Source organism: Oryzias latipes, chromosome 7 (genome assembly GCF_053564925.1).
Source record: "Oryzias latipes strain Hd-rR chromosome 7, Olatipes_Hd-rR_3.1".
In the NCBI taxonomy this organism is placed as follows: domain Eukaryota; kingdom Metazoa; phylum Chordata; class Actinopteri; order Beloniformes; family Adrianichthyidae; genus Oryzias; species Oryzias latipes.
Window position 1 is genome coordinate 37,016,889 of NC_136243.1, and position 26,675 is coordinate 37,043,563.

General features: G+C 44.4%; 2 protein-coding genes across 16 annotated transcripts; one reads left to right on the top strand and one right to left on the bottom strand.

The window, feature by feature from the left end:
- Positions 1-526: 526 nt before the first annotated feature.
- Positions 527-11,820, bottom strand: LOC144981292 (uncharacterized). 15 transcript variants are annotated; one of them, XR_013657152.1, is made up of 13 exons: positions 11,667-11,820; positions 10,772-11,344; positions 10,462-10,674; positions 9,470-10,269; positions 6,096-6,239; positions 5,738-5,878; positions 5,469-5,650; positions 2,975-3,195; positions 2,821-2,893; positions 2,258-2,457; positions 1,977-2,156; positions 1,373-1,900; positions 527-1,305 (listed from the first exon to the last, which is right to left on the bottom strand). XR_013657152.1 is itself a non-coding variant. In XM_078949772.1 (13 exons), the coding sequence occupies exons 9-11, from the start codon at positions 2,846-2,848 to the stop codon at positions 2,082-2,084; spliced, it is 303 nt and encodes a 100-aa protein (XP_078805898.1). In that variant the 5' UTR covers positions 2,849-2,893; positions 2,975-3,189; positions 5,483-5,650; positions 5,738-5,878; positions 6,096-6,239; positions 9,470-10,269; positions 10,487-10,674; positions 10,772-11,344; positions 11,667-11,820; the 3' UTR covers positions 527-1,305; positions 1,373-1,900; positions 1,977-2,081. The 15 variants fall into 15 exon arrangements, 13 of the variants coding, with proteins under 13 accessions (XP_078805898.1, XP_078805901.1, XP_078805895.1 ...); XM_078949772.1 differs by having other exon boundaries at positions 2,975-3,189; positions 5,483-5,650; positions 10,487-10,674; XM_078949775.1 differs by having other exon boundaries at positions 527-1,298; positions 5,483-5,650; positions 10,487-10,674.
- A 4,688-nt stretch (positions 11,821-16,508) lies between these two features.
- LOC144993876 (uncharacterized) lies at positions 16,509-26,531 on the top strand. Its single transcript, XM_078949782.1, has 9 exons — positions 16,509-16,703; positions 16,898-17,016; positions 18,605-18,703; positions 19,063-19,258; positions 19,453-19,571; positions 23,286-23,384; positions 23,744-23,939; positions 24,134-24,252; positions 26,341-26,531. The coding sequence occupies exons 1-9, from the start codon at positions 16,544-16,546 to the stop codon at positions 26,389-26,391; spliced, it is 1,158 nt and encodes a 385-aa protein (XP_078805908.1). The 5' UTR covers positions 16,509-16,543; the 3' UTR covers positions 26,392-26,531.
- The last annotated feature ends 144 nt before the right edge of the window (positions 26,532-26,675 follow it).

Sequence of the window (26,675 nt, forward strand, 5' to 3'; positions counted from 1 at the left end):
GAATCTTCTTCCTGATTGGCATGACAGAGAACAAGCTGTCCCTCAGCACAGAGCAGAGGTTGTGGAAGCCTGGAACGCCGTGGAGGAACACAATAAGCAGCCGCAGAAGTTACACCAGCTGGACAGGACACAACACCCTGTCCTGCAGGACCAATCTTGTTGAAGCTGCTGTTATCCAGAAAGTCAAAATGGCTAAACGGTATGCACCAGCTCAGCAAGACAGGCTGATGTACACACTGGTGAAAGTGTTGTGGCTGCAGACACCTCACGGCTAACCCTCAAAGCAGCCCGGAGAAGACCAACATCCTCAAAGCGTCTGACTGCATCCAGCACTGTCTCCTGGTGGAGGACCCAATCCTGTCCAGGGCAGGGATCCCTCTACCCAAGTTTGGATCACTAAGAATGTTGAGTTATTTTTCCAAAAAAAGAAGCCTTTGACATGTTTACATTATCAAACATAACAGATTTTGAAAATAAATCTTTTTTTCTTGATTGGGGTGTGGAGGGAACAAATTCTCAGACACTATAAGCTTATTCTGTTTTAATTGACCAGACAAGATACATCAAATGTTAATAAAATGAAGACACAGTAAACTTCCATGAATCACACACTTGTCGAAAGTACAATTTAGAAAATAGAACTAAAGAATAGATGTACATCCAACAATAATGTAATATCTACATGACGATGGTATTACTGAAGAGGAGGCCTTTGTGCCTTTGTGCTGTTCTGCCAACCATCCAAATGATCGTCCATTTGAAGCCTTGGAGCAAAATGTGGCATTTTTGGAGCGACTATTCTTTTGTTTTGGGCTGTCCACATTGGCTGCTGGTATTATAGTTCACTCCTCGTATGTATGTGGACGCCGCTTTCTTCCTCTAAGGCCCGTCTTTGCCTGTTCCTTTGTGTGGAGCGTGACGCAGGGACAGCAGGTGAAGCAGGTGGAATGAAGCCGGCACTGCATGTTGTGGCTCCAGGAGATGCATAAGCGGTTTAGAATGATGGTCCCCAACAGTAGGCCAGGTGCCGACACAGGTGGAATCATTCCAGTTACACTGCTGGCAGGTGTGATGGGGCACTTCATACTGTCAGCAGCAGCAGCAGGTCTCAGAACAGGAGCCTGTCCTGTCCTGCTCTATTTAGAGGGAGAATCCATTTGAATTTTGGCCCAGATGTGGATGTGGTGCCTCATCCATTTTTTCCCCTTGGAGCTGGAAGGTCGCTTGCAGCTACAGCAACTGGCTCGGGTGGAGTCAATGAGTGTCCTCGGCCTCATTTGTTGGTTTTTCTGCCGCCGCTGAAACCTGAAATGAATCAAAGGTAATCTTGGAAAAGTCTGTGAAATAGAAGAAAATAACGAGCTGTGCTCACCACTGAAGGAGTTTCCTCTGATTGAGCTCAAACAGCTGGATCATGGATCCATCAGCCTCTGCACCACATCCCGGATATGCTAGTAATCCGTGAGGGTTTTGGACCACCTCCAACCTTTTTGGTGGGAGTCTCATGTAATCTGCTAAGCTTGATGCATACAGCCTCAACATGGAGGCGACTGTTGTTGTGAATTTGGGCTATACAAAGAAAACTTAATTGAATTGAACCAAGCGGCTGGTTTTTGGCCACTGAGCTGGACCCCAGGATGTCCACTGAGACACCTTTTGACACTTTCCACTCCTGGTGTCACCCCGGAGCGTTTTGGTGCCTTAAAGCGGCCGTGTGTAAGTTGAGGCTGGTGCCGGGGCTGGTAGTTGACCCGCTCTTTATCCACATCCAGGAGAGCCGTCCATGATCCAATGGCCTCTGTAACTTGTGGGTCAGTGAGGTAAGGAGTCCCACCGAGTAAGAAGCCAGATCCTTGACTTTGTCCCAGCCAGCTATGCCATCGGGTCCAACAACAACCCACTAATAAATGCAAAAGAATGTTAGGAATGAGACTGAAATGAAAGGACGGTCCTATAAACAGATTAACACGTCTCACCTCTGCCTCGTCTGAAGGGCTGCTTTCAGTCTCAGTTGGCTGTGACTCCAGGTGCGAAGTGACTGAGGTGAAGATGAGGGGCTGGCAACAACATCAAGGTGGGGGTCATCTAACACTGGGACAGTCTTGGAAGTCCTGCTCATCGACTCTCTCCAGCAGCCTGTCCTCCTCTTCAGGGGTCTGGAGCATGGCCAGTCAAGGGAAAAAAAGCTCTTAGTGCTGTCGTGACATTAGGAGCTAAATAGATCAATTGCAGAATAACTAATGTATATATTTCTTACCCGTTTATGCTCCAGGAGGACGATAACTCTCATCCCAGGGCTTCCAAGCTCTGCTTGGCTGAGTTGCTCCACGGCCTCTCTCATTGTAGTTTCAAATAACTGGAAGGAGGAATTTCCTTTGACAGCGTCCTCCATCCCTTCATCATTCCAACGCACCAAACCCTCAAGGAGATATGGCTGGAAATGTGCGACAGTGGCTCCTGAGTGAAACAAACAGGGTTTCACAAGTCATGTTCACACAGAAAGTTTTTTTGAATTCTTACAAAAGGTGAAAATTGTCAATCACTATCACACAATTACATGTCAATCATTGTAGGTTATGGGAAGCATTCAGGCATCTTCACTCAGTGAGAAAATGACAAAATACCACGCTGACTTGATTTATTCACATCATAAAGAACACAGGTTTCAGTGACAGATAACTGCTTTGCCATCCCGTCTCTGCTGACGCTCACAGCATCTCCTCATCAGCTCAGTCATCTCCTGCTCCAGCTCCTTCTGAAGACCTTTGACCCGCCTCACTTCAGTTAGCTGTTGGAATCTGATCTTGTTCTTCACTTCACCTCTTCTCTTCTGGATGAGACGGATCATCTCAGTGAAGACCTCCCGACTCTCCTCCACCTGCTGTTGAAGCAGCTGTGAGATGAGACGGTGTTATGTTCTTCCACAGAGCAGAGAGAACAGATTGTGATCAGTGTGACAGAACATCCTCATCACCTCATCATGACTGGAGGAGCAGATGTTCTCCTGCAGGTTCTTGGAGGGTCCCACCAGCTTGTGTTTCTTCAATGCAGCTGCTTTCAAATGAGGCTGAAGGTGTTCCTCCCAGGAAGGAGCAAGGCAGGTCAGACAGGACTTCAGGGCGTGTCGTTTATTCCAGTCCAGACGTCATAGACCACATCTGCTCCGCATCTCTAAGCAGCTTGAAGTTCCTGTGACTACAGTGGCACATATTAGTCAGAAGTTTAAGACCCACGGGACAGTAGCCAACCTCCCTGGACGAAGAGGAACATTGATGACAAATTGAGGAGACGGATAGTTGTAACTGTATCCAAAGAGCCCAGAATAACCTCCAAAGACATTAAAGGTGAACTCCTAGATCAAGGTACATCAGTGTCAGATCGCACCATTGGTGGTTGTTGACGACCAAGGAGGACTCCACTGTTGAAAGGAAATCATCAAAAAGCCAGACTGGAATTTGCAAAAATCCCTGTTGACAAGCCACAAAGCTTCTGGGAAAATGATGAGACCAAACTGGAACTTTTTGGTAAGAAACATCAGCTCTATGTTGGTAGACTCTCCAACCAAAAGAACACTGTCCCTACTGTGAAACATGGAGGAGGCTCAGTTCTGTTTGGGGCTGTCTGGAAGGTTGAATGAAATCTCCAGATGATCAAGGCATTCTGGGTTTTAATGTGCTGCCTAGTGTCAGAAAGCTTGGTCTCAGTCGCAGGTCATGGGTCTTCCAACAGGACAACCATCCAAAACACAGCCAGAAACCCCAAGAACGGCTCAGAGAAAAGCGTTGGACTATTCTGAAGTGGATTCTATGAGTCCAGATCTGAATCCCATTGAACATCTGAGGAAGGAGCTGAAACATGCCATTTGGAGAAGACACCATCAAACTTGAGACAACTGGAGCAGTTTGCTGATGAGGAGGGGGCCAAAATACCTGTGGTCAGGTGTAGAGGGCTCATTGACAAATACAGAAACCGTTTCATTGCAGTGATTGCTTCAAAAGGTTGTGGGTCCCATCATTTTTGTCCAGCCCTATTTCATTAGTTTGTTTTTCAAATAATTCTGTTAATCAACTCAAAAGTAATGGCTGATTGTGATTATTTAACTTTCAATAAATTTTAATTTATTGTTACTTTTGAACGTTTCAAGTCATTTCAATGAGCATTGAGGACTTTCTTTAACTGGGGGGAACCAGCTATTTTGTTCACCACTTTTGGCACCATCTAGTGGACAAAAAATGTACTACACAGAGTGAACAAAGCGAATAAATATGTAAATCTTTAAATTACGGAGCCCGTGTCCTGACATTAAGATATAAAAATATATCTTGTTCCAACAGATTAATATCTTGTTCCCACAGATTATTATCTTGTTCGCACGAAATACTATTCCGTTCCCACAAGATACTATTGCGTTCCCTCGAAATGATTAACTCGTGCGAACGCAATAATTATGTCGTTCGAACGCAATAATTATGTCGTTCGAACGCAATAATTAATCCGTTCGAATGCAATAATTAGTCGGGCGGCCGTGGTGCAGCGGTAGGGCGGTCGACCCATGATCATAAGATTACAGGTTCGATTCCCGCCTTGCACGCCCATGAGTCGAAGTGTCCTTGGGCAAGACACTGAACCCCACCTTGCCTCTGGTGGTAGGCGGGCGCCTGTGTTTGGCAGCGGAGCGACCACCAGTGTGTGAATGTGAACTACAATATCAGCTGTCTGTCGACCGACCAGCCAGTTGCCCAAACGCCGGCATACATCAAAGAGCTCTGCGGCGGCGCTAGTAGTAGCCTAGCAGGAGCTATCAAATGACAAAGCAGCCTAGTTATCATAAATCTTTTGATATTTTTCTTATATTCATTGAGACAGTAATAAAGTGATCATTTTTGTTTTTCATGTTCCTTTTTTGAACGAATATGGGTCACAGAGACACAGAAGTTACCGCTGAAAGCGGCTTTTGCTGCCGTACAGAGAGCATATCCGCGTGAATGACTTATGACGTGAATAATTATTGCGTTCGAACGGATTAATTATTGCGTTTGAACGACATAATTATTGCGTTTGCACGAGTTAATCATTTCGAGGGAACGGAATAGTATTTGTGCGAACGAGATAATCTGTGGGAACAAGATATATTTTTATATCTTAATGTCAGGACACGGGCTCCGTATTAATTATATCTGTTAATATAAATGTATTTGTAAATACTTGTAAATAAAAATTGTTAAAATTATTTCTGGAAGATCCTGCTACTTTGTTCTCCTCAGAACAAGGACAGAACTTTAGACAAGAAAGCATCCACAAAGACCTTCATGCAGCAACAAACTACATCAGGTTTCTCACTCCAGGCCACTGCAGAGCAGGAAACCTGCAGCATCAGAATTTATCTGCCCCCAGCTGCTGAGGAACTTTGCAGAGCATCTCTGTGATGTACTCACATGTACACCATAGTACTAAAAGTATACGCTCACCTGCCTCGACTCACATGAACTGAAGTGTCGTCCCCCACTAACCCATCCAGTTCAGACTCTGTGCAGGTCAGTCCAGGTCATCCCACCAGACTGTCCTCCATGTCTTCATGGACCGTGTTGGAAGAGGAAGGGATGCAGTCCAAACTGCAGCACCTGGCAGATGGAGCCCCCCCTTGAAGATTCTTAGAGGCAGAAACACACATCATGAAAAACAGAAACCTCCTCCAAATATCATTTCCTATCGATGAACAGAGAACAGCAGAGTGTACCTGTCCTCTGGAGCTGGAACAATGTTTGCTGAGGATGGAGCTGAATCTCTGTGTGTAGCGTCTAGACCAAATGTTCAAATCCTGCATCCTCAGTCTGGAAAAGTCGACTGAGAGAATCCAGCAGCTGCAGGTTCATGATGACTGGAAAAGACAAACACATTTATCAAATACTCACATTTCAGGTGTGTCTAAACATTTTTCGGTCACTGATTCCTGCTAAAAAACACAACAAGAATGTTAGAACTACATTAGGTATTTAAAAAAAGCCCCAAAATGTACTTTGAACCTAAAGTGGGATTTTTTGATTCAGGAAAAAACTTTTTTGTAACATGTTACAAATGTAAATTATCAACTTTACAAAGGAAGTTTCTTCAGTCTGAATCTTCTGATCAGTCAGCTCAGACTCAGCCGTGTGTTTGATGAGGAGCTCAGCAGACACATCCAGAGATTTCAGGCATCAAACCCTGAAGGAGATATGGCTGGAAATGTGCGTCACTGGCTCCTGAGTGAAACAAACAGGGTTTCAAAAGTCCAGGGCTCCAGACTAACTTTTTTCACTAGGAGCACTGTGGCCCCTAACTGAAAATTTTAGGGGCGCAACCAGAAAATTTAGGGGCGCATGCCGTAAATCAACATGCTAACCAAATCTACTAATTTCCACTGTATTACTAATAAATGCTTTAATAATAGATGCAGAAATTACAATGTGCTGTTTCTAATTCAGTGTCACATTTTAATCTGCACTTTTGAAGATGCAACAACAGGTAAACTGACAAAAGCATCGCTGTCATGACAGTACAAATAGTAAAGAAAACAGATGGAAATTTATCTTGGTGACACCAAATAGGTGCAGCCAAGATGCACAATGAGTGTGTTTGAGATCACCCAGGTGAACTCAACGCTGCGCAGATCACCTGGTGTGTGACATATATTTTTGTTTTTGCACCAACATCAACTGTCAATCATCACAAAAATATTGCGAGAAAGGGGTGGGAGCAAGGGGCAAACCTACCCGGACACAGCTGGAAACTGAACTGACTGAAAGCTGCCCTACAGACTACAAAACAATGCATTATGGGACATGTGTCCTGATGGGTTTTGTAGTTGAGTGATTAATTAAAATAATTTAAAATACCAATTGATTAAAAAAAGCTACATACATTACAAAACATTAAAATAATCATATAAAACAGATCACACTAAGGGGGAGAGGAATATTAATACTAAATTGAATGTTAAGGACAACTCCAACTTCCTGTTGTCCTTCAGTCTTGCTGCAGATTCGCCTTCATCTCACTACGACGGAGTTTTAGGGCCACGGTGAGGAAAAAAAATTCTGGCCAACATGACGAGATTAAAGTCGTCATATCGACTTTAATCTCGTCATGACGAGAAAAAAACTCGACAAAGTTTCGAGAAAAAACTTGACGTGTCGAGATAAAAGTCGACATGTTGCGCGAGAGCAGTGAAGCTGAGTCTTTCAGGAGTATTCAGTGTAATGGCTAATTGTATTTAAGAGTTTACGACAGAGTTTTATGGCCACCAAAAAAAAGTAATTTTATTAGGAGATAAAAACTCGTAAATTTACGGGAAAAAATTCATAGATTAACAAGGAGAAAATACCGAAGTTTTCCGTTTATGGGAGCCTAGCTTGAAGATGAAATATGTGGAGCCTTTTGTGAATCTTTATTTCTGGATTATAGGTTTAAAACAAAGAGATTCTGAACCTTTTGGCGACTTAAAATCAGATTATTGTCAGTGGAGCCGTCTTTCCGGGGTTCGATGTCGTTAAAGCGGACTTTCATCTGTAAAATAAGGAGCTCAGAGACACGTTTGGGTGTAGAGGATCGCTGCAGCCTTTATTCTCCTTTTCATTCACATATCCTGAAGTTCATCTGTCACATTACGTCATGATTCTGTCATCCCAACACCAATGCTGAAGTAAACAGTGTTACATATGCCCACTCCTGATCATTAAAAAACAAAGATGAATGAAAATAATCTGTTATATTAGCATTACAACGTTGAAAAAGGCAAAAAGTGCTTCTCCTCCTCAGACGGAAGCGTCACACAGACGTAGAGATCTGATCTTTGGAGGAGGAAGAAAGGATTCAAGCAAACAGCTGCAGGGACACCGACGGCTTCATCATCGGGCTGCAGAGATCCTGCAAACCAACCATCAATAAATAAACCTTTAATAAATTGTAAATCAATCAAATGAGCTTCCAGAATTTGGAACGTTATCAATAAACATTCAGCTCACCTGTTCAACTACGTTTAGTCTGTCTGCTCTGCTGCTGCGCGGCGTTCACCTGCTGCTCTGCATGCTCACTTCCATAATAATCTCGTAAATTTACGAGTTTTTTTGCAACTTTAATCTTGAAACTTTATTTCGACTTTTATCTCGACAAGACGAGTTTTTTCTCGAAACTTTGTGTCGAGTTTTTTCTCGTCATGACGAGATTAAAGTCGACATGACGACTTTAATCTCGCCACGTTGGCCAGAATTTTTTTTTCCTTACCGTGGCCCCAAAACTCCGTCGTATCTCACAGCCCCCCCCCCGGCCTGGTGTCCCCAACGATCCAGGCAAGGTGCCGGTTCATCTCAAACACGTCTATCGTTGCATTTTCCCCACGTATTTTCAGTGTGTCTAAAACTAATGTTTTTTTTGCTCGAGCGTGTTTAAAGTTCAAGCCCCGTTAGCTGTCACGCATGTAGGTGTGGGACATTTATTCTCCTCAGCTGACCCGACTCCCGCAGGAGCGGTGAGCTGCGTAACAGCCGTGCACGAGAACCGTTTGATGCGCCGCCGTAACAGTAACCAAAACCTAAACCTTCCTCCGGTTCTGTGTGACTCAGAGAAAAGTTCAGCACGGACTGCATGTATGTAAAAAATTACGAGCGAATAGATACGTTCTAAAAAGGAAAGTAAGGAACTCTTTGATGTGGTCCGTGGAGGGGGCTGTCAGGTTTCCTGCTTTCAAGCCCCGTCATTGTCCCGCCCCCAAGAGTCATTTACCCCACTGTGATTGGTTGGTCATCTCCGTGCACGACAATGAAAAAGTGTCATTCATACAAACTGGCGGGCTGCAGTAACATTAAACATTCATATTAAGGCGGGGGCCGCAAAATATCATCTTGGAGGCCGCAAATAGCCCGCGGGCCGCGAGTTTGAGACCCCTTCTGTAGACTCTGGCACTGGTACACTAGCCGCAGGTCGGAAGAACGAATCAATAGTTTGCTTGCTCTTTGTTTAGACGCACATATCAGGTTGTGATATTTGTCTCTGTTTCCTTCCCACAGATGTTTATGCGCACTCGATTATCTCTAGGCCCCTCCCCCTACACGCATTTTAGCCACTCACAATGGCTTTCCCTATTCTTCTCACACGCATTGGCCGCCTCACAGACAGGTATCACGCGAGTGTGTGCTCGCGTTTCATGAGTATGTGCGCGAGTGTGTGTGTCTGCCTGCGTGATGATTATTTCATCGATCATTGACGTGCCCCTTCTACGTTTAATGTATAAAAAATACGAAGGGTGGGGGAGGCAAATTTACTGGTCGCACATGTGCGACTGGATGTAAAATTCAGTCGCACACTCTCAAATTTTGGTCGCATTTTGCGACCAATTGGTCGCAGTCTGGAGCCCTGAAGTCTCTGAACCATATGAAAGGAAATGTTAGAAATGTTTACAGAAAGGTTAGGAATCCAGATGTTCAGCCCACATTACCTGGTAGAAAACGGTTCAGGTGGAGGTCGACCCACGGGGACACCTGTAGTGAGACAGCTCCACGCCTCCTCTCTTTAGTGTTCCCGTCTTCACGTAGAGTGGGACGTCCTCGGATGGTGGTTTGGCTGTTCCTTCCAAATCTGTTGGATCCGTTCGTGGTCCAAGGGTGTCCTTCCCATCTGCACCGTCGATGGATGAGTGCTCCAATCAATGCTGCAGTCTCCTCCACTCCCCTGGTCCTCCTCCCACAGTGGAGTGGAGCACTGACTGTCCTTCTAGAAACATGGCCACTTTTCTTTGAGGCCAGCTCAGCCTCCTTGGCACAGCAAAGAGCAGCCACATCTTCTGGATCCCACTCCAAAATGCACGCAGACAGACCCGTAGAGCGGATGAGCCTCTGTCGTGACACCTGCAGCAAATTGCCGCATGAAATGCCAGATGTCCAGGCGCACCTCAAGCTCATCCCGCTCTGAAAATGGGGTCTTCACCAGAGACTGGCCGCATCTGCTGCAGCAGTCTCTGTCCACGTACATCACTTTTGGGGACAAAAAGAAATGACCACATTTTCTGTGGCGTCCACAAGAAGATGTCTGGTGAGGCGGGAGGCTGAGTGTGAACCAGAGCGGGCTGAGGAGGATGCCACCAAAGCTTTAGCCGCGACACAAGTTCTGCCTTGCCGGTTCTTTCCATCTTTGCAATCCACTGGTGCTGGAAGCGAGGCAGTTGTTCTTTCCAGTGGACTGGAAGCTCCAGCGCTGACTTTGCTGCTGCCACAGATGGAGAGGGACCAGGACAGGCCTCTGAGGAAACAGGAAGAAACAGAAGAATGACTCTTCCAGCTGCCATTTCATAAATTCCATAAATGACAGTGGAGAACAGAGAGAGGATCAAAGAAATGAGACTATAAACTAGGCTTTTTGGCAAACATAAACTGTTTTGTTAAAAGGCTTCTAAATGTGTTTTTGATTCAAAAAAACTGTCTCCTTTATTACCCAGACTACTACAACACAGACGCACTTAGCTGTGCTTCACATTGTGCTGCAGCAAGAAGCAGCTCCTCGTCATGGAAGTGTCTAGAGGAAATGAGAAACATATTACTCTAAGAAACACACACAGACAAACTTAATCCCCAGCAGTCAAAAGCTGCCTTTGGGCCAAATGTTTGGCTGGAGGTTCTCCTCCTCTGGGAGGAGGCACTACAGGATCTAAAAAAAGAGCAAATGGACATTTTTAGCATATTGCTGAATGGGTGGATGCACGTGGAATTGCTCTGAGAACAAATAAATATGCATGTATACTCACGGTGCTTAGCTGGTGATGTGAGTTTTTTAATAAGCTAAGAAGTAGGGATATTTTTGCCAAGTCCTAAGAGTGCCTTCACAGCTGCAGTCTGCTGGACGCCGGTCCGGATCTGATTGGTCTTTTCCTTTATTGTGGATCTGTAGCGCCTTGCGGCCGTCATCTGCTGCCTCACGCATCACCAGCGACAGGATCTTGTCATCAGTTCAGCACATGCCTCCGCATTTGTAGCTGGATCCTCATCGTCAGGGTCATTCAGAATGGCGTCTTTCCATCCCTGTAGTCAAAGGTGACCCAACAACTTGGTTTCCCATAGTTCATCTCATCTCCATGGAACAGAAGCGGGGACCAGCGGCTTGTATCAGCTGTTCGTCTGCTCATGGTGTCAACTTCCTCACTAAAGTGGAAAACACACTTCATGGTCTCAGGCGTCTCCTGGGCCCAGAACCTGTTAGCAGGTTGGTAGCTGCACTGCGGTGCTGTGCTGCTGGAACTGGCTGGAGTTTTCTGCTCTGCGTTGTGTTCCAGTGAATAGAAGACCACGCTTGGATGCTGCTGAGTCAATGTCTTTCAATCCTGGTTAACAGAAAACAAAATTCACAATGCTGTCCAGAGTTTCTTCTGTGTTTTCCCTCTTAACAATTGAAAAATGCACAAAAAGAAATAAAGAAGAGTTAACTTAAACATCAAAGAAAATGGCACGAACCTCAACTAGCTCCCACGAAACAGTGCAAATGTGCAAATATAGAGCGACAAAAAATAAATAAAAACACACAAACTACGTGAAATTGACACCACACAATTCCCGACTTTGTGAGTTATGATAGCAACAAACTAACAAACAATTGACAGAAAACTAAAACTAGTTAGGGCGAACACACGCAGATTCACGTCTTACCTCGGACACAGCTTGCAGCAGTCTGAGCGCGCATGCTCATTAGCACCAGCTAGCGTGCTTGTGGTGAGTTCAAGTACCCTCAGACCGATTAATACTCTGGTGCAAACTTACGATGGATTTGGCGGAATTAAACGTATACTAACCTAACACTTGTTACACTGCGTGGCACCTGGACTACCGTGTCAACTTTTAACTTTGATAAATTTCTCCAAATTCAAACAATTCCTCTTTCTCTGACTTCACGCTCAGCCAACAACGCAGCTGGGAGTGATTGCCTCATTTGTTTAGACACTCCCATAATGAATAATAAAGAGGGCGCCCGCAGCTCTGTCCAAACTCTGGGTCCTTACAATATAAAATAAACGTCTTAATGCCAATGAATAAAAAGTTCGGTCTGCAAAAACCGTTTTTTAACAAACTTTATTGCATATCTTGCCGTATTACAAATATACAGTTTCAGGCTTCCATTAAAAAACAGTTCCACGCGGGATTCGATCCCCAAACCTCTATATTCGCAACCCAATGCTTTTATCGCTAGACCATCACATCCACATGCTGATGCTGTGGAATATTTATCAGTAACGACAACGTTGTTACAGGGTGGAACCACTGGGACGAACTGTGTAGCGGAAATGCACTAAATAATACTAAGAGCACGTTTAGAAGACAATCTAGCTCCACGTCGGAGCTCTGTTTGTTTACAAAGGACCACATAAAATATTTTTCAATGGTAGTATCATAATTTGTCCAGATCACTGACACGTCATCTGACCAACGGACATTACATAATGTGACCTATACCGGAACTTCTTTTTTGGCGAGTATTTTTGCGCAAGAAGGCGTGGCTATCCAAACTTCAAACGGATTGGTCCCCGAAGAGCGCATGGTCACGTGCTCAACACACCTGCTCATAAATTTGATTGGATGCAGGTGCACTGGTTTGGACTCAGTTCATTTTTGATTTGTTTGATGTGTGTTGTTATTATTATTATTTATCTAATTATTTAGTCTTTGTTTAAACATACCAACTTATTCTTTTTATATTTCAGGTGTTTTAGGCTTTTTATGCATTAACTTATCTTAAGTTTTTATATTTTAACAGTTTTTATATTTTAACGTTTGTTAAAAAGTGTTTGTGATGCACAAACATTTTCAATTGTTGAAAACAAAGGCTTCCAGAAAGCAAGAACTTGATGCTGCATTGGTGGATATTTCCTAAGAATTCTCCTAAGAAGGTAATACACTATTAACGTTATTTTATTAGTAGCCATTGCTGATTATGTTAGATTTATAGGTATGTCTTTCAGTTTAAATGAATCATTTTTATTCTTTCCATTTCTTTTTTAGGTGCAATGTTTGATTCACAAACGTGAATTGGCATTAATGACAGTACATCCTCCATGATGAAACATCTCCGCTCCGTTCATCATTTTGAAACTCCGCAGTTGGCAAACCAAACCATCAATCCTCCTCATGTCGGTAAGAATAATAATATAAATATATAACAAATGGCACATGTTACAGGGGGTTAAACAGATGGCTCAGTGGTACATTTAGAGGCATGTGCAACCTCAGTTCATGAGTTTGATGCTCAACTCGTATGATTTATTTTTTATTTTTTTAAACTTAATATGATGGATGTTTTTCAGTGTCCAGAATCCACCATTCTGCATTGGTGGATATGATTGTAATGGATGCACACCCATTTTCAATGGTTGGAGACAAGGGCTTCAAGGTAAGGTGGCTAATGTTATGTAGCATTTACATTATTTATGCTTTTGTGTACATAATAAGCTGTATTTTATTTGTCACCATTAGGCTCTTGTCAACCTTTTGGACCACTCCTACATAATTCCTAATAGGAAGGCCTTGAGGACAATGGTGGAGGAAAAGTACAAAGCCTAAAAGGAGAAGGCCTTAGCTGTGGTCAGCAGGACCTCTGCTGTCAGCCTGAGAGCAGACATATGGACATCAATTAACATGGATGCTTACTTGGCTGTAACATGCCATTTTATCACAGAGGAGGTAGGTATCCCCTGCTTTGATTTATGTATCTCAGTTTGGTTTTGTTCATTCTAGGTGGAGCTGGCCTCTTTGGTCTTGGGGGTTCTTAAGTTTCTCCAAACCCACACTGCAGCTCACTTGACTTAGGCCAAAAATCTCCTCATGGAAGAATGGGGAATTAAAGGAAAGGTGCGTGCCAGTTCAATAAAGTACAAGATCATTCATCAATATGGCCTCCCACTACCTAATGTACACGATTTGTGAACATGTTGTAATCTTTCTTCCAGGTGACAGGCCTTGTTACAGAGTGTGCTCCCAACATGGTTGCATGTGCTTATATACATTACTACTTCGGCACATAATGTGTTTTGCACATATGCTTCATTTGGTGGTGAAAAACCCCTGAACTAGAGGACATCCGAAGTAAGGGGCGTAGGATTGTTGGTCTTGTCAAATCCAGCACCACAGCGAAGGAGAAGCTGTCAGAGATACAGCGACAGCTGGCCAGACCAGAGCACAAATTGATTCAAGAGGTGATTACTATTTTTCTTTTTCTTTTAACTAAGATTTTACATTTGTTTGCAGTGATGGTTGTTGTGTTTTCTTCTCTCCTTAAAACGTGCTTGTCGTCTTGTCTATGGTGGAAATGAGATGGAACAGCACATTTAATGTTAGGGGGCAGCTCTGGCCACACTCAATACGGACCTTCCTCCTCTTGTTGGATCTTCTCCAAAGCTGGCGAAATAGTAAGCAAAAAATACAAAACGGGATGAAGCCCAGCACAGTGGAGAAAATACAGTTTTAAATAAAACATCTATCCCACCCAGTCATTTTAGATAGACCCCGGTTCACAAGCACTCATTCTCACTTTATAGTTGGCAGTCACAATGTAACACAAGCACTTCTCACAAATCTTCAAACATTATCTTTATATTTTAATTCCGCACTGAAGTGTTACAAGGGCAACAAGCTTAGTGGAGTAGATGATATACGTCCAGTCCGCCACCAGATGCCGCTGTTCTGTGTGGTTTCAAATCCCCAAATGCTTCATCCATTTTTCTGGCACATTTACATGAAGCCCCATGAGAGCTTCACAGGGCTTCGATTTTCTTCCCTAATTTTTATGCATTAATTTATCTGAAGTTTTTATATTTCAGCTGTTTTTCTATTTTCACTTTTTTAATGATCACGTTTACATTTCAGACTGTTTGAGAGTGTTTGTCACGCTTGGCAGGGTGTCTGTCTATGCTGACTTCCGGGCCAACAGGAGGTTCTCTCTTAAGGTTTTTTTTTTTAAATCATTCCTCTTTTACTTGTGTTTGTTTTTGTGTATTTTATTAGGAGCTGCTTATTATTTTATTTATACTTTTTTGCAATGGTGCATCCTTGTTTGTTTTTTATATACAGCACCTTGAGCTGTTTTCTTAACATGAAAGGTGCTATATAAATAAAAGTATTTTGAATTTTGAAATTCTTTATGCAGTTATGATTTTTCTTGCTGGAGCACAGCTTAAATATGGGTGTATTCTAATTCTGCTTTACTTGTACAAAACCCACTAAATTTTTAGTGGGTTTTGCTCTAAATATTTCCAAAATTTGTTATGGAGTTATAACTTTTCTTGCTAAAGCAGAGGTTAAATGCAGTGAGTTGGAAATCCTGGTGACAGCGCCGTGGTGGATTGCCGGTCCGGATAGCCGAACATCGTCAATCTAGCAGATCCCCCTCCTGCGAGATGCGGGGCTGAGCTTACTGTAGTGTCCTTTTCATCCCCAGACCTCTGCTTCTCCATCTTTTGTGGCTGGCCATCTGCAATCCCAAATCTGACACCAGGCAGGTCCCTCGTGAAAAAAAGCAAGCATGCAAGGATGTTTTTCAATGTCCAGAAAGCAAGAACTTGATTCTGCATTGGTGGATATGATTGTAATGGATGCACACCCATTTTCAATGGTTGGAGACAAGGGCTTCAAGGTAAGGTGGCTAATGTTATGTAGCATTTACATTATTTATGCTTTTGTGTACATAATAAGCTGTATTTTATTTGTCACCATTAGGCTCTTGTCAACCTTTTGGACCACTCCTACATAATTCCTAATAGGAAGGCCTTGAGGACAATGGTGGAGGAAAAGTACAAAGCCTAAAAGGAGAAGGCCTTAGCTGTGGTCAGCAGGACCTCTGCTGTCAGCCTGAGAGCAGACATATGGACATCAATTAACATGGATGCTTACTTGGCTGTAACATGCCATTTTATCACAGAGGAGGTAGGTATCCCCTGCTTTGATTTATGTATCTCAGTTTGGTTTTGTTCATTCTAGGTGGAGCTGGCCTCTTTGGTCTTGGGGGTTCTTAAGTTGCGGGGCCTCTGCTTCTCCACCTTTTGTGACTGGCCATCTGCAATCCCAAATCTGATACCAGGCGGGTCCCTCATGGAAAAAAAGCAAGCAGAAGAGCCAAGGTGAGACCGTTCATTTTTTTTTCCAGAACAAGAGCACTTTCATTGTATTTTCATGGGAAATTTTATTTTCAATGCAATGTCATAGAAAATTTCAGTTTCATTAAATTTTAATTACATATCCAATGCATTTTTATTATGAATTCTATTTTCAATGTATTGTCAATGCAAATTTCACTTTCAATCATTTTCGGGGTGAATATCTTTTTCATTGCGTTTTAATTGAGAACATCATTTACGTGGCGGTTGCATTGAAAAGCTTATTTGCATTGCTTTTGTGAATCTTATTTGCGTTGCGAATTTTATTTGCTTAGTGTTTGTTGGCAAATTTCATTTGCGTTGAAATGCGTAAATGTGACTGTATTCTAACTCTGCTTTACTTCCCAGAATTCCTTGCCTGAAATCCGGCACCTGTTAAGGAAAATGAACTGGACCTCAAGCACACAAAGAACAGAACACAGACGTTACTGGTGTATCACTGCGTCCAATCAGGAACCTGAAAGATGGCAGAGCTTGGCGGTTTTGGAAGTGCAGCTCCTTCAATGGGTCAACTTCTACACTACTTCAGGACGATCTTCAACCTGTAAGTTCTCCATTTCTTGGTTTGGCCGCTGTGCCGAAGTTTTCGTCTTTCTCTTTAGTTGACTAAATGTTTTCCTAAACATATTTGGGGCAAAAAAGACTACATTTTTAGTCTGTTTTGCACTAAATATTTCCAAAATTTGTTATGACTTTTTTCGCTGAAGCAGAGTTTCTAATCTACTCTATTCTATTCAGCCAGTGCATCAAGCCTGGACTGGGACCTGGGAAGTGACTTTTTGGCATCCGATTCGCCGTCCATGATGAGCAGCAGACTACGTGGACAGCAAGAGCGGGAGGACAGAATGGTTTCTGCGGTGAGTCGGAAATCGAAGCTTTTCCCTTTCCCACTCACTCAGGCTCGGGTCGTCCGTCGTGCGGTTTATCCTCCAAGGAAGAGGGGGTGGAATCGGGTGCCCCCCCCCCAGTGCAGCAGACCTGGCCAAGGATCTGGGAAGTGACTTTTCGGTGTCTGATTCAGCCTCCATGATGTGCAGCAGATTTCGTGGACAGCAAGAGCGGAAGGACAGCATCGTTTCAGCGGTTCAACGTCTGGAAGCCTCTATCCCCAACTTGCAGCACCTTTCTGGTTGGCGGCGGACTGCCAGAACACTGAGATTGGCGGTGGCTGGATGGGCATGCCCCCCGGTCCCACTGCCGCCTACCCAGGCGTTGGAGGCCCGCACGACAATGGACAAGGCGCGGTCCAACCTCTACGAACGGATGACCGGACCGCTCTGGCTGAGGCTTGACGTGTCTCCAGAGACTTGTTGTCGGCGATTCCGGTCTGTTGGGGTGCCATCCGGGAAGAGGCTGGCGGGGGCGTATAGCCGACTGAAGGGCCTTTGCCCTTGCTGGATCCGACCAGAGTGACGCACCGAAGAGCAGTTCAGAAGGGTCGTCCTCATGGAGCAGCTGCCGTATGTGCTTTCATCCGACGTACGGACGTTGGTGGAGGAGCACGACCCAGAGGTAGGCCTTGCTGATTCCCGATTTTCCCTCTAGAGCCTCAATGTCAGATGAGGGGCTTTTGCTGAGCTGTCTGGTGGGGATCGATGTGGTGACACCTCCGTGGTGGATTCCCCATCCGGATTGCCGCACATCCTCAATCTCGCAGATCCCCCTCCTGCGAGATTGACGATGTAGTGCGATCCAGACCGGCAATCTGCCACCGAGCTGGCACCACGTCCATCCCAACCAGACAGCTCCACAGAGGCTTTTCGTCCAACGTTGATGCACTGCAGGGCCAGCCAGGCATCAGCGGGGCCACCATCTGGCTCGAGCTCCTCCACTAATGTCCCTACGTCGGATGAAAGCACATGCGGCAGCTGCTCCATGACGACGACCCTTCTGATCTACTCTTCGCTGCATCGCTTCGGTCAGATCCAGCAACGGCAAAAACCCTTCAGTCGGCTACACGCTCTGGCCAGCCTCTCCCCGGATGGCACCCCAACAGAACAGAACCGTCGACAACAAGTCTCTGGCCACATGTCGAGCCTCACTCGGAGTGGTCCATTCATCCCTTCGCAGACGTGGGCCGGCCCCTTGTCCATTGTCGTGCAGGCCTCCAATGCCCAGGTAGGCAGCATTGGGACTGGGCGGCATGCCCATCCAGCCTCCGGCCATCTTTGTGTTCTGGAAGTCTGCCGCCAACGAGAGAGAAGCTGTAAGTTGGGGATAGATGCTTCCAAACCTTGAACCGCTGAAACGATGCTGTCCTCTCGCTCTTGCTGTCAACGAAATCTGCTGCTCATCATGGACGCCGAATCGGACCTGGAAAATCACTTCCCGGGCCCTTGGCCACGTCTGCTGCACTGGGGGGGGTACCCGGATCCAACTTGGAGGATGAACCTAACAACGGAGCGGTTGAGCCTGATGTAGTGTCTTTGTCCTTCTCATCCCCAGACGTCTGCTTCTCCACCTTTTTTGTGGCTGGTCCTCTGCAATCCTAGTTTTGACACAATGCTGGTCCTTCAGGGAAATGAAGCAAGCAGAGGAGCCAAGGTGAGAGCGTTTCCTTTTTTATTCAAAAACGAGAGCATTTTGATTGCGAATTTCATTATCAATGCAATTTCTTAGCGAATTTCCTTTTCATCGCATTTTCATTGTGAATTTCCTTTTCATCGCATTATATTTTCATATTCAATTCGTTTTTATTATGAATTTTTTTCCAATGTATTTTCAGTGCAAATTTAATGTTTAATGCATTTTCAGGGCGAATATCATTTTCGTTGCATTTTAATTGCGGATGTCATTTGTAAAGTGGTTGCATTGAAAATCTTATTTGCATCGCGTTTGCTGGCAAATTTCATTTGTGTTGAAATGCGTAAATGTGACTATTCTAACTCTGCTTTACTTCCCAGAATTCCTTGCCTGAAATCCGGCACTTGTTAAGGAAATTGAACTGGACCTCAAGCACACAAAGAACAGAACACAGAGGTTACTGGTGTATCACTGCGTCCAATCAGGAACCTGAAAGATGGCAGAGCTTGGCGGTTTTGGAAGTGCAGCTCCTTCAATGGGTCAACTTCTACACTACTTCAGGACGATCTTCAACCTGTAAGTTCTCCATTTCTTGGTTTGGCCGCTGTGCCGAAGTTTTCGTCTTTCTCTTTAGTTGACTAAATGTTTTCCTAAACATATTTGGGGGAAAAAAGACTACATTTTTAGTCTGTTTTGCACTAAATATTTCCAAAATTTGTTATGACTTTTTTCGCTGAAGCAGAGTTTCTAATCTACTCTATTCTATTCAGCCAGTGCATCAAGCCTGGACTGGGACCTGGGAAGTGACTTTTTGGCATCCGATTCGCCGTCCATGATGAGCAGCAGACTACGTGGACAGCAAGAGCGGGAGGACAGAATGGTTTCTGCGGTGAGTCGGAAATCGAAGCTTTTCCCTTTCCCACTCACTCAGGCTCGGGTCGCTCCGTCGTGCGGTTTATCCTCCAAGAGGGGGTGGAATCGGGTGCCCCCCCAGTGCAGCAGACCTGACCAAGGGCCTGGGAAGTGACTTTTCGGTGTCTGATTCGGCATCCATGATGTGCAGCAGATTTCGTGGACAGAAAGAGCGGAAGGACAGCATCGTTTCAGCGGTTCAACGTCTGGAAGCAACTATCCCCAAATTGCAGCACCTTTCTGGTTGGCGGCGGACTGCCAGAACACGGAGATGGCCGGAGGCTAGATGGGCATACCGCCCAGTCCCACTACTGCCTACCCAGGCGTTGGAGGCCTGCACAGCGATGGACAAGGGGCGGGCCCACGTCTACAAACGGATGAATGGAGCACTTTATTGTTGGATCTTCTCCAAGGCTGGCGAAATAGTAAGCAAAAAATACAAAACGGGATGAAGCCCAGCACAGTGGAGAAAATACAGTTTTAAATAAAACATCTATCCCACCCAGTCATTTTAGATAGACCCCGGTTCACAAGCACTCATTCTCACTTTATAGTTGGCAGTCACAATGTAACACAAGCACTTCTCACAAATCTTCAAACATTATCTTTATATTTTAATTCCGCACTGAAGTGTTACAAGGGCAACAAGCTTAGTGGAGTAGATGATAAACATCCAGTCCGCCACCAGATGCCGCTGTTCTGTGTGGTTTCAAATCCCCAAATGCTTCATTAATTTTTCTGGCACATTTAGATGAAGCCCCATGAGAGCTTCACGGGGCTTCGATTTTCTTCCCTAATTTTTATGCAGTAATTTATCTGGATGGGCTGCACGGTGGTGCAGTGGTTAGCGCTCTTGCCTCACAGCAAGAAGGCCCCTGGTTCAAGTCCCGGCTGGGGGACATGAAAAATACATCAATGGGGGACCTTTCTGTGTGGAGTTTGCATGTTCTCCCCGTGCGTGCGTGGGTTCTCTCCGGGATCTCCGGCTTCCTCCCGCTGTCCAAAAACATGCTTCATAGGTTAATTGGCAACTCTAAATTGTCCATAGGTGTGAATGTGAGAGTGCACGGGTGTGTGATTGTGGACGTTCTACCCTGCGACAGACTGGCGACCTGTCCAGGGCATCCACTGCCTACGCCCAAGTAGCCGGGATAGGCTAAGACAGCCCCGTGACCCCGAAAGGGACGAAGCGGTACAGGAAATGAATAATTTATCTGAAGTTTTTATATTTTAGCTGTTTTTCTATTTTCACTTTTTTAATGATCACGTTTACATTTCAGGCTGTTTGAGAGTGTTTGTCACGCTTGGCAGGGTGTCTGTCTATGCTGACTTCCGGGCCAACAGGAGGTTCTCTCTTAAGGTTTTTTTTAAATCATTCCTCTTTTACTTGTTTGTTTTTGTGTATTTTATTAGGAGCTGCTTACTATTTTGTTTAAACTTTTTTGCAATGGTGCATCCTTGTTTGTTTTTTATATACAGCACCTTGAGCTGTTTTCGTAACCCTTGCGCTGTCCTAAGCACTTTAACGTTGGGAGTTGGGTCATCTAGACCCACTAGACAGAGCTCTGAACCTTTTTTCTTCAATGATTTGTGATCTTCACTGGTGTCCATGGATTACATGAAATCTTTCCACCTTTATCCACCTTTGTGATGGTAGGAATAACAGAACAAAGTAAGGGTGGGGTCATCTAAGATTGCACAAGGGTGAACATGAAAGGTGCTATATAAAGAAAAGTATTTTGAATTTTGAAATTCTTTATGCAGTTATGATTTTTCTTGCTGGAGCACAGCTTAAATATGGGTGTATTCTAATTCTGCTTTACTTGTACAAAACCCACTAAATTTTTAGTGGGTTTTGCTCTAAATATTTCCAAAATTTGTTATGGAGTTATAACTTTTCTTGCTAAAGCAGAGGTTAAATGCAGTGAGTTGGAAATCCTGGTGACAGCGCCGTGGTGGATTGCCAGCCCGGATAGCTGCACATCGTCAATCTAGCAGATCCCCTCCTGCGAGATTGACGACAACGGAAGGCCTGAGCTTACTGTAGTGTTCTTTTCATCCCCAGACCTCTGCTTCTCCACCTTTTTTGGCTGGCCATCTGCAACCCCAAATCTGACACCAGGCGGGTCCCTCGTGGAAAAAAAGAAAGCAGAGGAGCCAAGGTGAGACCGTTCATTTTTTTTTCCAGAACAAGAGCACTTTCATTGTATTTTCATGGGAAATATCATTTTCAATGCAATTTCATAGAAAATTTCATTTTCATTAAATTTTAATTACATATCCAATGCATTTTTATTATAAATTCTATTTTCAATGTATTGTCAATGCAAATTTCATTTTCAATGCATTTTCGGGGTGAAAATCTTTTTCAATGCGTTTTAATTTAGAATATCATTTGAGTGGCGTTTGCATTGAAAAGCTTATTTGCATTGCTTTTGTGAATCTTATTTGCGTTGCGAATTTAATTTGCTTTGTGTTTGCTGGCAAATTTAATTTGCGTTGAAATGCTTGAATGTGGCTCTAATCTAATTCTGCTTTACTTCCCAGAATTCCTTGCTGGAAATCCGGCACTTGTTCAGGAAAATGAACTGGACCTCAATTACACAAAGAACAGAACAAAGACGTTACTGGTGTAGCACTACGTCCAGTCAGAATCCTGAAAGATGGCAGAGCAAGGGGGGTTTGGAAGTGCAACGCTTCCCAATGAGTCAATTTCTAAACTACTTCAGGAAGATCTTCAACCTGTAAGTTCTTTATTTCTTGTTTTGGCCGCTGGGCTGATGTTTTCGTTTTTCTCTTTAGTTTACTAAATGTTTTTCTAAAAACATTCGGGGCAAAAAAGACAAATTTTAGAAGGTTCTTCTCTAAGTTTTTCCAAAATTCGTTATGGAATTATGACTTTTTTGCTGAAGCAGAGTTTAAATTTGGCTGTGTTCTAATCTACTCTATTCTATTCATCCAGTGCATCAAGCCTGGCCTGGGACACGGGAAGTGACTTTTTGGCGTCCGATTCGCCGTCCATGATGAGCAGCAGACTACATGGACAGCAAGAGCACAAAGGAAGCATCATTTCTGAGGTGAGTCGGAAATGGAAGCTTTTCCATTTCCAACTCACTCAAGTTCATCTCATCCGTGGTGCGGTTTATCCTCTGAGGAAGAGGGGGTGGAATCGGGTGCCACCCCCCAGTGCATCAGACCGGGCCAAGGGCCCGGGAAGTGACTTTTCGGCGTCCGATTTGGCGTCCGTGATGAGCAACACATTTCGTGGATGGCAAGAGCGGGAGGACAGCAACGTTCCAGCAGTTCAACATTTGGAAGAATCTATCCCCAACTTGCAGCCCCTTTCTGGTAAGCGGCGGACTGCCAGGACACGGAGATGGCCGCAGGCTAGATGGGCATACCGCCCAGTCCCACTACTGCCTACCCAGGCGTTGGAGGCCTGCACGGCGATGGACAAGGGGCGGGCCCACGTCTACAAACGGATGAATGGAGCACTCCGGGTGAGGCTTGAGATGTCGCCAGAGACTTGTTGTCGGCGGTTTTCGCTCTGTTGGGGTCCCATCCGGGGAGAGGCCGGCGGGGACGTGTAGCGTGGGGGCACTGGGGGGGGTACCCGGATCCAACTTGGAGGATGAACCTAACAACGGAGCGGTTGAGCCTGATGTAGTGTCTTTGTCCTTCTCATCCCCAGACGTCTGCTTCTCCACCTTTTTTGTGGCTGGTCCTCTGCAATCCTAGTTTTGACACAATGCTGGTCCTTCAGGGAAATGAAGCAAGCAGAGGAGCCAAGGTGAGAGCGTTTCCTTTTTTATTCAAAAACGAGAGCATTTTGATTGCGAATTTCATTATCAATGCAATTTCTTAGCGAATTTCCTTTTCATCGCATTTTCATTGTGAATTTCCTTTTCATCGCATTATATTTTCATATTCAATTCGTTTTTATTATGAATTTTTTTCCAATGTATTTTCAGTGCAAATTTAATGTTTAATGCATTTTCAGGGCGAATATCATTTTCGTTGCATTTTAATTGCGGATGTCATTTGTAAAGTGGTTGCATTGAAAATCTTATTTGCATCGCGTTTGCTGGCAAATTTCATTTGTGTTGAAATGCGTAAATGTGACTATTCTAACTCTGCTTTACTTCCCAGAATTCCTTGCCTGAAATCCGGCACTTGTTAAGGAAATTGAACTGGACCTCAAGCACACAAAGAACAGAACACAGAGGTTACTGGTGTATCACTGCGTCCAATCAGGAACCTGAAAGATGGCAGAGCTTGGCGGTTTTGGAAGTGCAGCTCCTTCAATGGGTCAACTTCTACACTACTTCAGGACGATCTTCAACCTGTAAGTTCTCCATTTCTTGGTTTGGCCGCTGTGCCGAAGTTTTCGTCTTTCTCTTTAGTTGACTAAATGTTTTCCTAAACATATTTGGGGGAAAAAAGACTACATTTTTAGTCTGTTTTGCACTAAATATTTCCAAAATTTGTTATGACTTTTTTCGCTGAAGCAGAGTTTCTAATCTACTCTATTCTATTCAGCCAGTGCATCAAGCCTGGACTGGGACCTGGGAAGTGACTTTTTGGCATCCGATTCGCCGTCCATGATGAGCAGCAGACTACGTGGACAGCAAGAGCGGGAGGACAGAATGGTTTCTGCGGTGAGTCGGAAATCGAAGCTTTTCCCTTTCCCACTCACTCAGGCTCGGGTCGCTCCGTCGTGCGGTTTATCCTCCAAGAGGGGGTGGAATCGGGTGCCCCCCCAGTGCAGCAGACCTGACCAAGGGCCTGGGAAGTGACTTTTCGGTGTCTGATTCGGCATCCATGATGTGCAGCAGATTTCGTGGACAGAAAGAGCGGAAGGACAGCATCGTTTCAGCGGTTCAACGTCTGGAAGCAACTATCCCCAAATTGCAGCACCTTTCTGGTTGGCGGCGGACTGCCAGAACACGGAGATGGCCGGAGGCTAGATGGGCATACCGCCCAGTCCCACTACTGCCTACCCAGGCGTTGGAGGCCTGCACAGCGATGGACAAGGGGCGGGCCCACGTCTACAAACGGATGAATGGAGCACTTTATTGTTGGATCTTCTCCAAGGCTGGCGAAATAGTAAGCAAAAAATACAAAACGGGATGAAGCCCAGCACAGTGGAGAAAATACAGTTTTAAATAAAACATCTATCCCACCCAGTCATTTTAGATAGACCCCGGTTCACAAGCACTCATTCTCACTTTATAGTTGGCAGTCACAATGTAACACAAGCACTTCTCACAAATCTTCAAACATTATCTTTATATTTTAATTCCGCACTGAAGTGTTACAAGGGCAACAAGCTTAGTGGAGTAGATGATAAACATCCAGTCCGCCACCAGATGCCGCTGTTCTGTGTGGTTTCAAATCCCCAAATGCTTCATTAATTTTTCTGGCACATTTAGATGAAGCCCCATGAGAGCTTCACGGGGCTTCGATTTTCTTCCCTAATTTTTATGCAGTAATTTATCTGGATGGGCTGCACGGTGGTGCAGTGGTTAGCGCTCTTGCCTCACAGCAAGAAGGCCCCTGGTTCAAGTCCCGGCTGGGGGACATGAAAAATACATCAATGGGGGACCTTTCTGTGTGGAGTTTGCATGTTCTCCCCGTGCGTGCGTGGGTTCTCTCCGGGATCTCCGGCTTCCTCCCGCTGTCCAAAAACATGCTTCATAGGTTAATTGGCAACTCTAAATTGTCCATAGGTGTGAATGTGAGAGTGCACGGGTGTGTGATTGTGGACGTTCTACCCTGCGACAGACTGGCGACCTGTCCAGGGCATCCACTGCCTACGCCCAAGTAGCCGGGATAGGCTAAGACAGCCCCGTGACCCCGAAAGGGACGAAGCGGTACAGGAAATGAATAATTTATCTGAAGTTTTTATATTTTAGCTGTTTTTCTATTTTCACTTTTTTAATGATCACGTTTACATTTCAGGCTGTTTGAGAGTGTTTGTCACGCTTGGCAGGGTGTCTGTCTATGCTGACTTCCGGGCCAACAGGAGGTTCTCTCTTAAGGTTTTTTTTAAATCATTCCTCTTTTACTTGTTTGTTTTTGTGTATTTTATTAGGAGCTGCTTACTATTTTGTTTAAACTTTTTTGCAATGGTGCATCCTTGTTTGTTTTTTATATACAGCACCTTGAGCTGTTTTCGTAACCCTTGCGCTGTCCTAAGCACTTTAACGTTGGGAGTTGGGTCATCTAGACCCACTAGACAGAGCTCTGAACCTTTTTTCTTCAATGATTTGTGATCTTCACTGGTGTCCATGGATTACATGAAATCTTTCCACCTTTATCCACCTTTGTGATGGTAGGAATAACAGAACAAAGTAAGGGTGGGGTCATCTAAGATTGCACAAGGGTGAACATGAAAGGTGCTATATAAAGAAAAGTATTTTGAATTTTGAAATTCTTTATGCAGTTATGATTTTTCTTGCTGGAGCACAGCTTAAATATGGGTGTATTCTAATTCTGCTTTACTTGTACAAAACCCACTAAATTTTTAGTGGGTTTTGCTCTAAATATTTCCAAAATTTGTTATGGAGTTATAACTTTTCTTGCTAAAGCAGAGGTTAAATGCAGTGAGTTGGAAATCCTGGTGACAGCGCCGTGGTGGATTGCCAGCCCGGATAGCTGCACATCGTCAATCTAGCAGATCCCCTCCTGCGAGATTGACGACAACGGAAGGCCTGAGCTTACTGTAGTGTTCTTTTCATCCCCAGACCTCTGCTTCTCCACCTTTTTTGGCTGGCCATCTGCAACCCCAAATCTGACACCAGGCGGGTCCCTCGTGGAAAAAAAGAAAGCAGAGGAGCCAAGGTGAGACCGTTCATTTTTTTTTCCAGAACAAGAGCACTTTCATTGTATTTTCATGGGAAATATCATTTTCAATGCAATTTCATAGAAAATTTCATTTTCATTAAATTTTAATTACATATCCAATGCATTTTTATTATAAATTCTATTTTCAATGTATTGTCAATGCAAATTTCATTTTCAATGCATTTTCGGGGTGAAAATCTTTTTCAATGCGTTTTAATTTAGAATATCATTTGAG

Bases quoted from the DNA above. Each gene is read 5' to 3' on its own strand.
- LOC144993876 (XM_078949782.1), top strand. From the start codon at position 16,544: ATGAACTGGACCTCAAGCACACAAAGAACAGAACACAGACGTTACTGG. The intron at 18,704-19,062 runs GTGAGAGCGTTT...TTTACTTCCCAG, and splicing joins AAGCAAGCAGAGGAGCCAAG to AATTCCTTGCCTGAAATCCG. The intron at 23,385-23,743 runs GTGAGAGCGTTT...TTTACTTCCCAG, and splicing joins AAGCAAGCAGAGGAGCCAAG to AATTCCTTGCCTGAAATCCG.
- LOC144981292 (XM_078949778.1), bottom strand. From the start codon at position 2,848: ATGATCCGTCTCATCCAGAAGAGAAGAG. The intron at 2,458-2,820 runs GTGAAGTGAAGA...TGTTTCACTCAG, and splicing joins TCTCATCCAGAAGAGAAGAG to GAGCCACTGTCGCACATTTC. The intron at 2,157-2,257 runs GTAAGAAATATA...GCCATGCTCCAG, and splicing joins TCCTCCTGGAGCATAAACGG to ACCCCTGAAGAGGAGGACAG.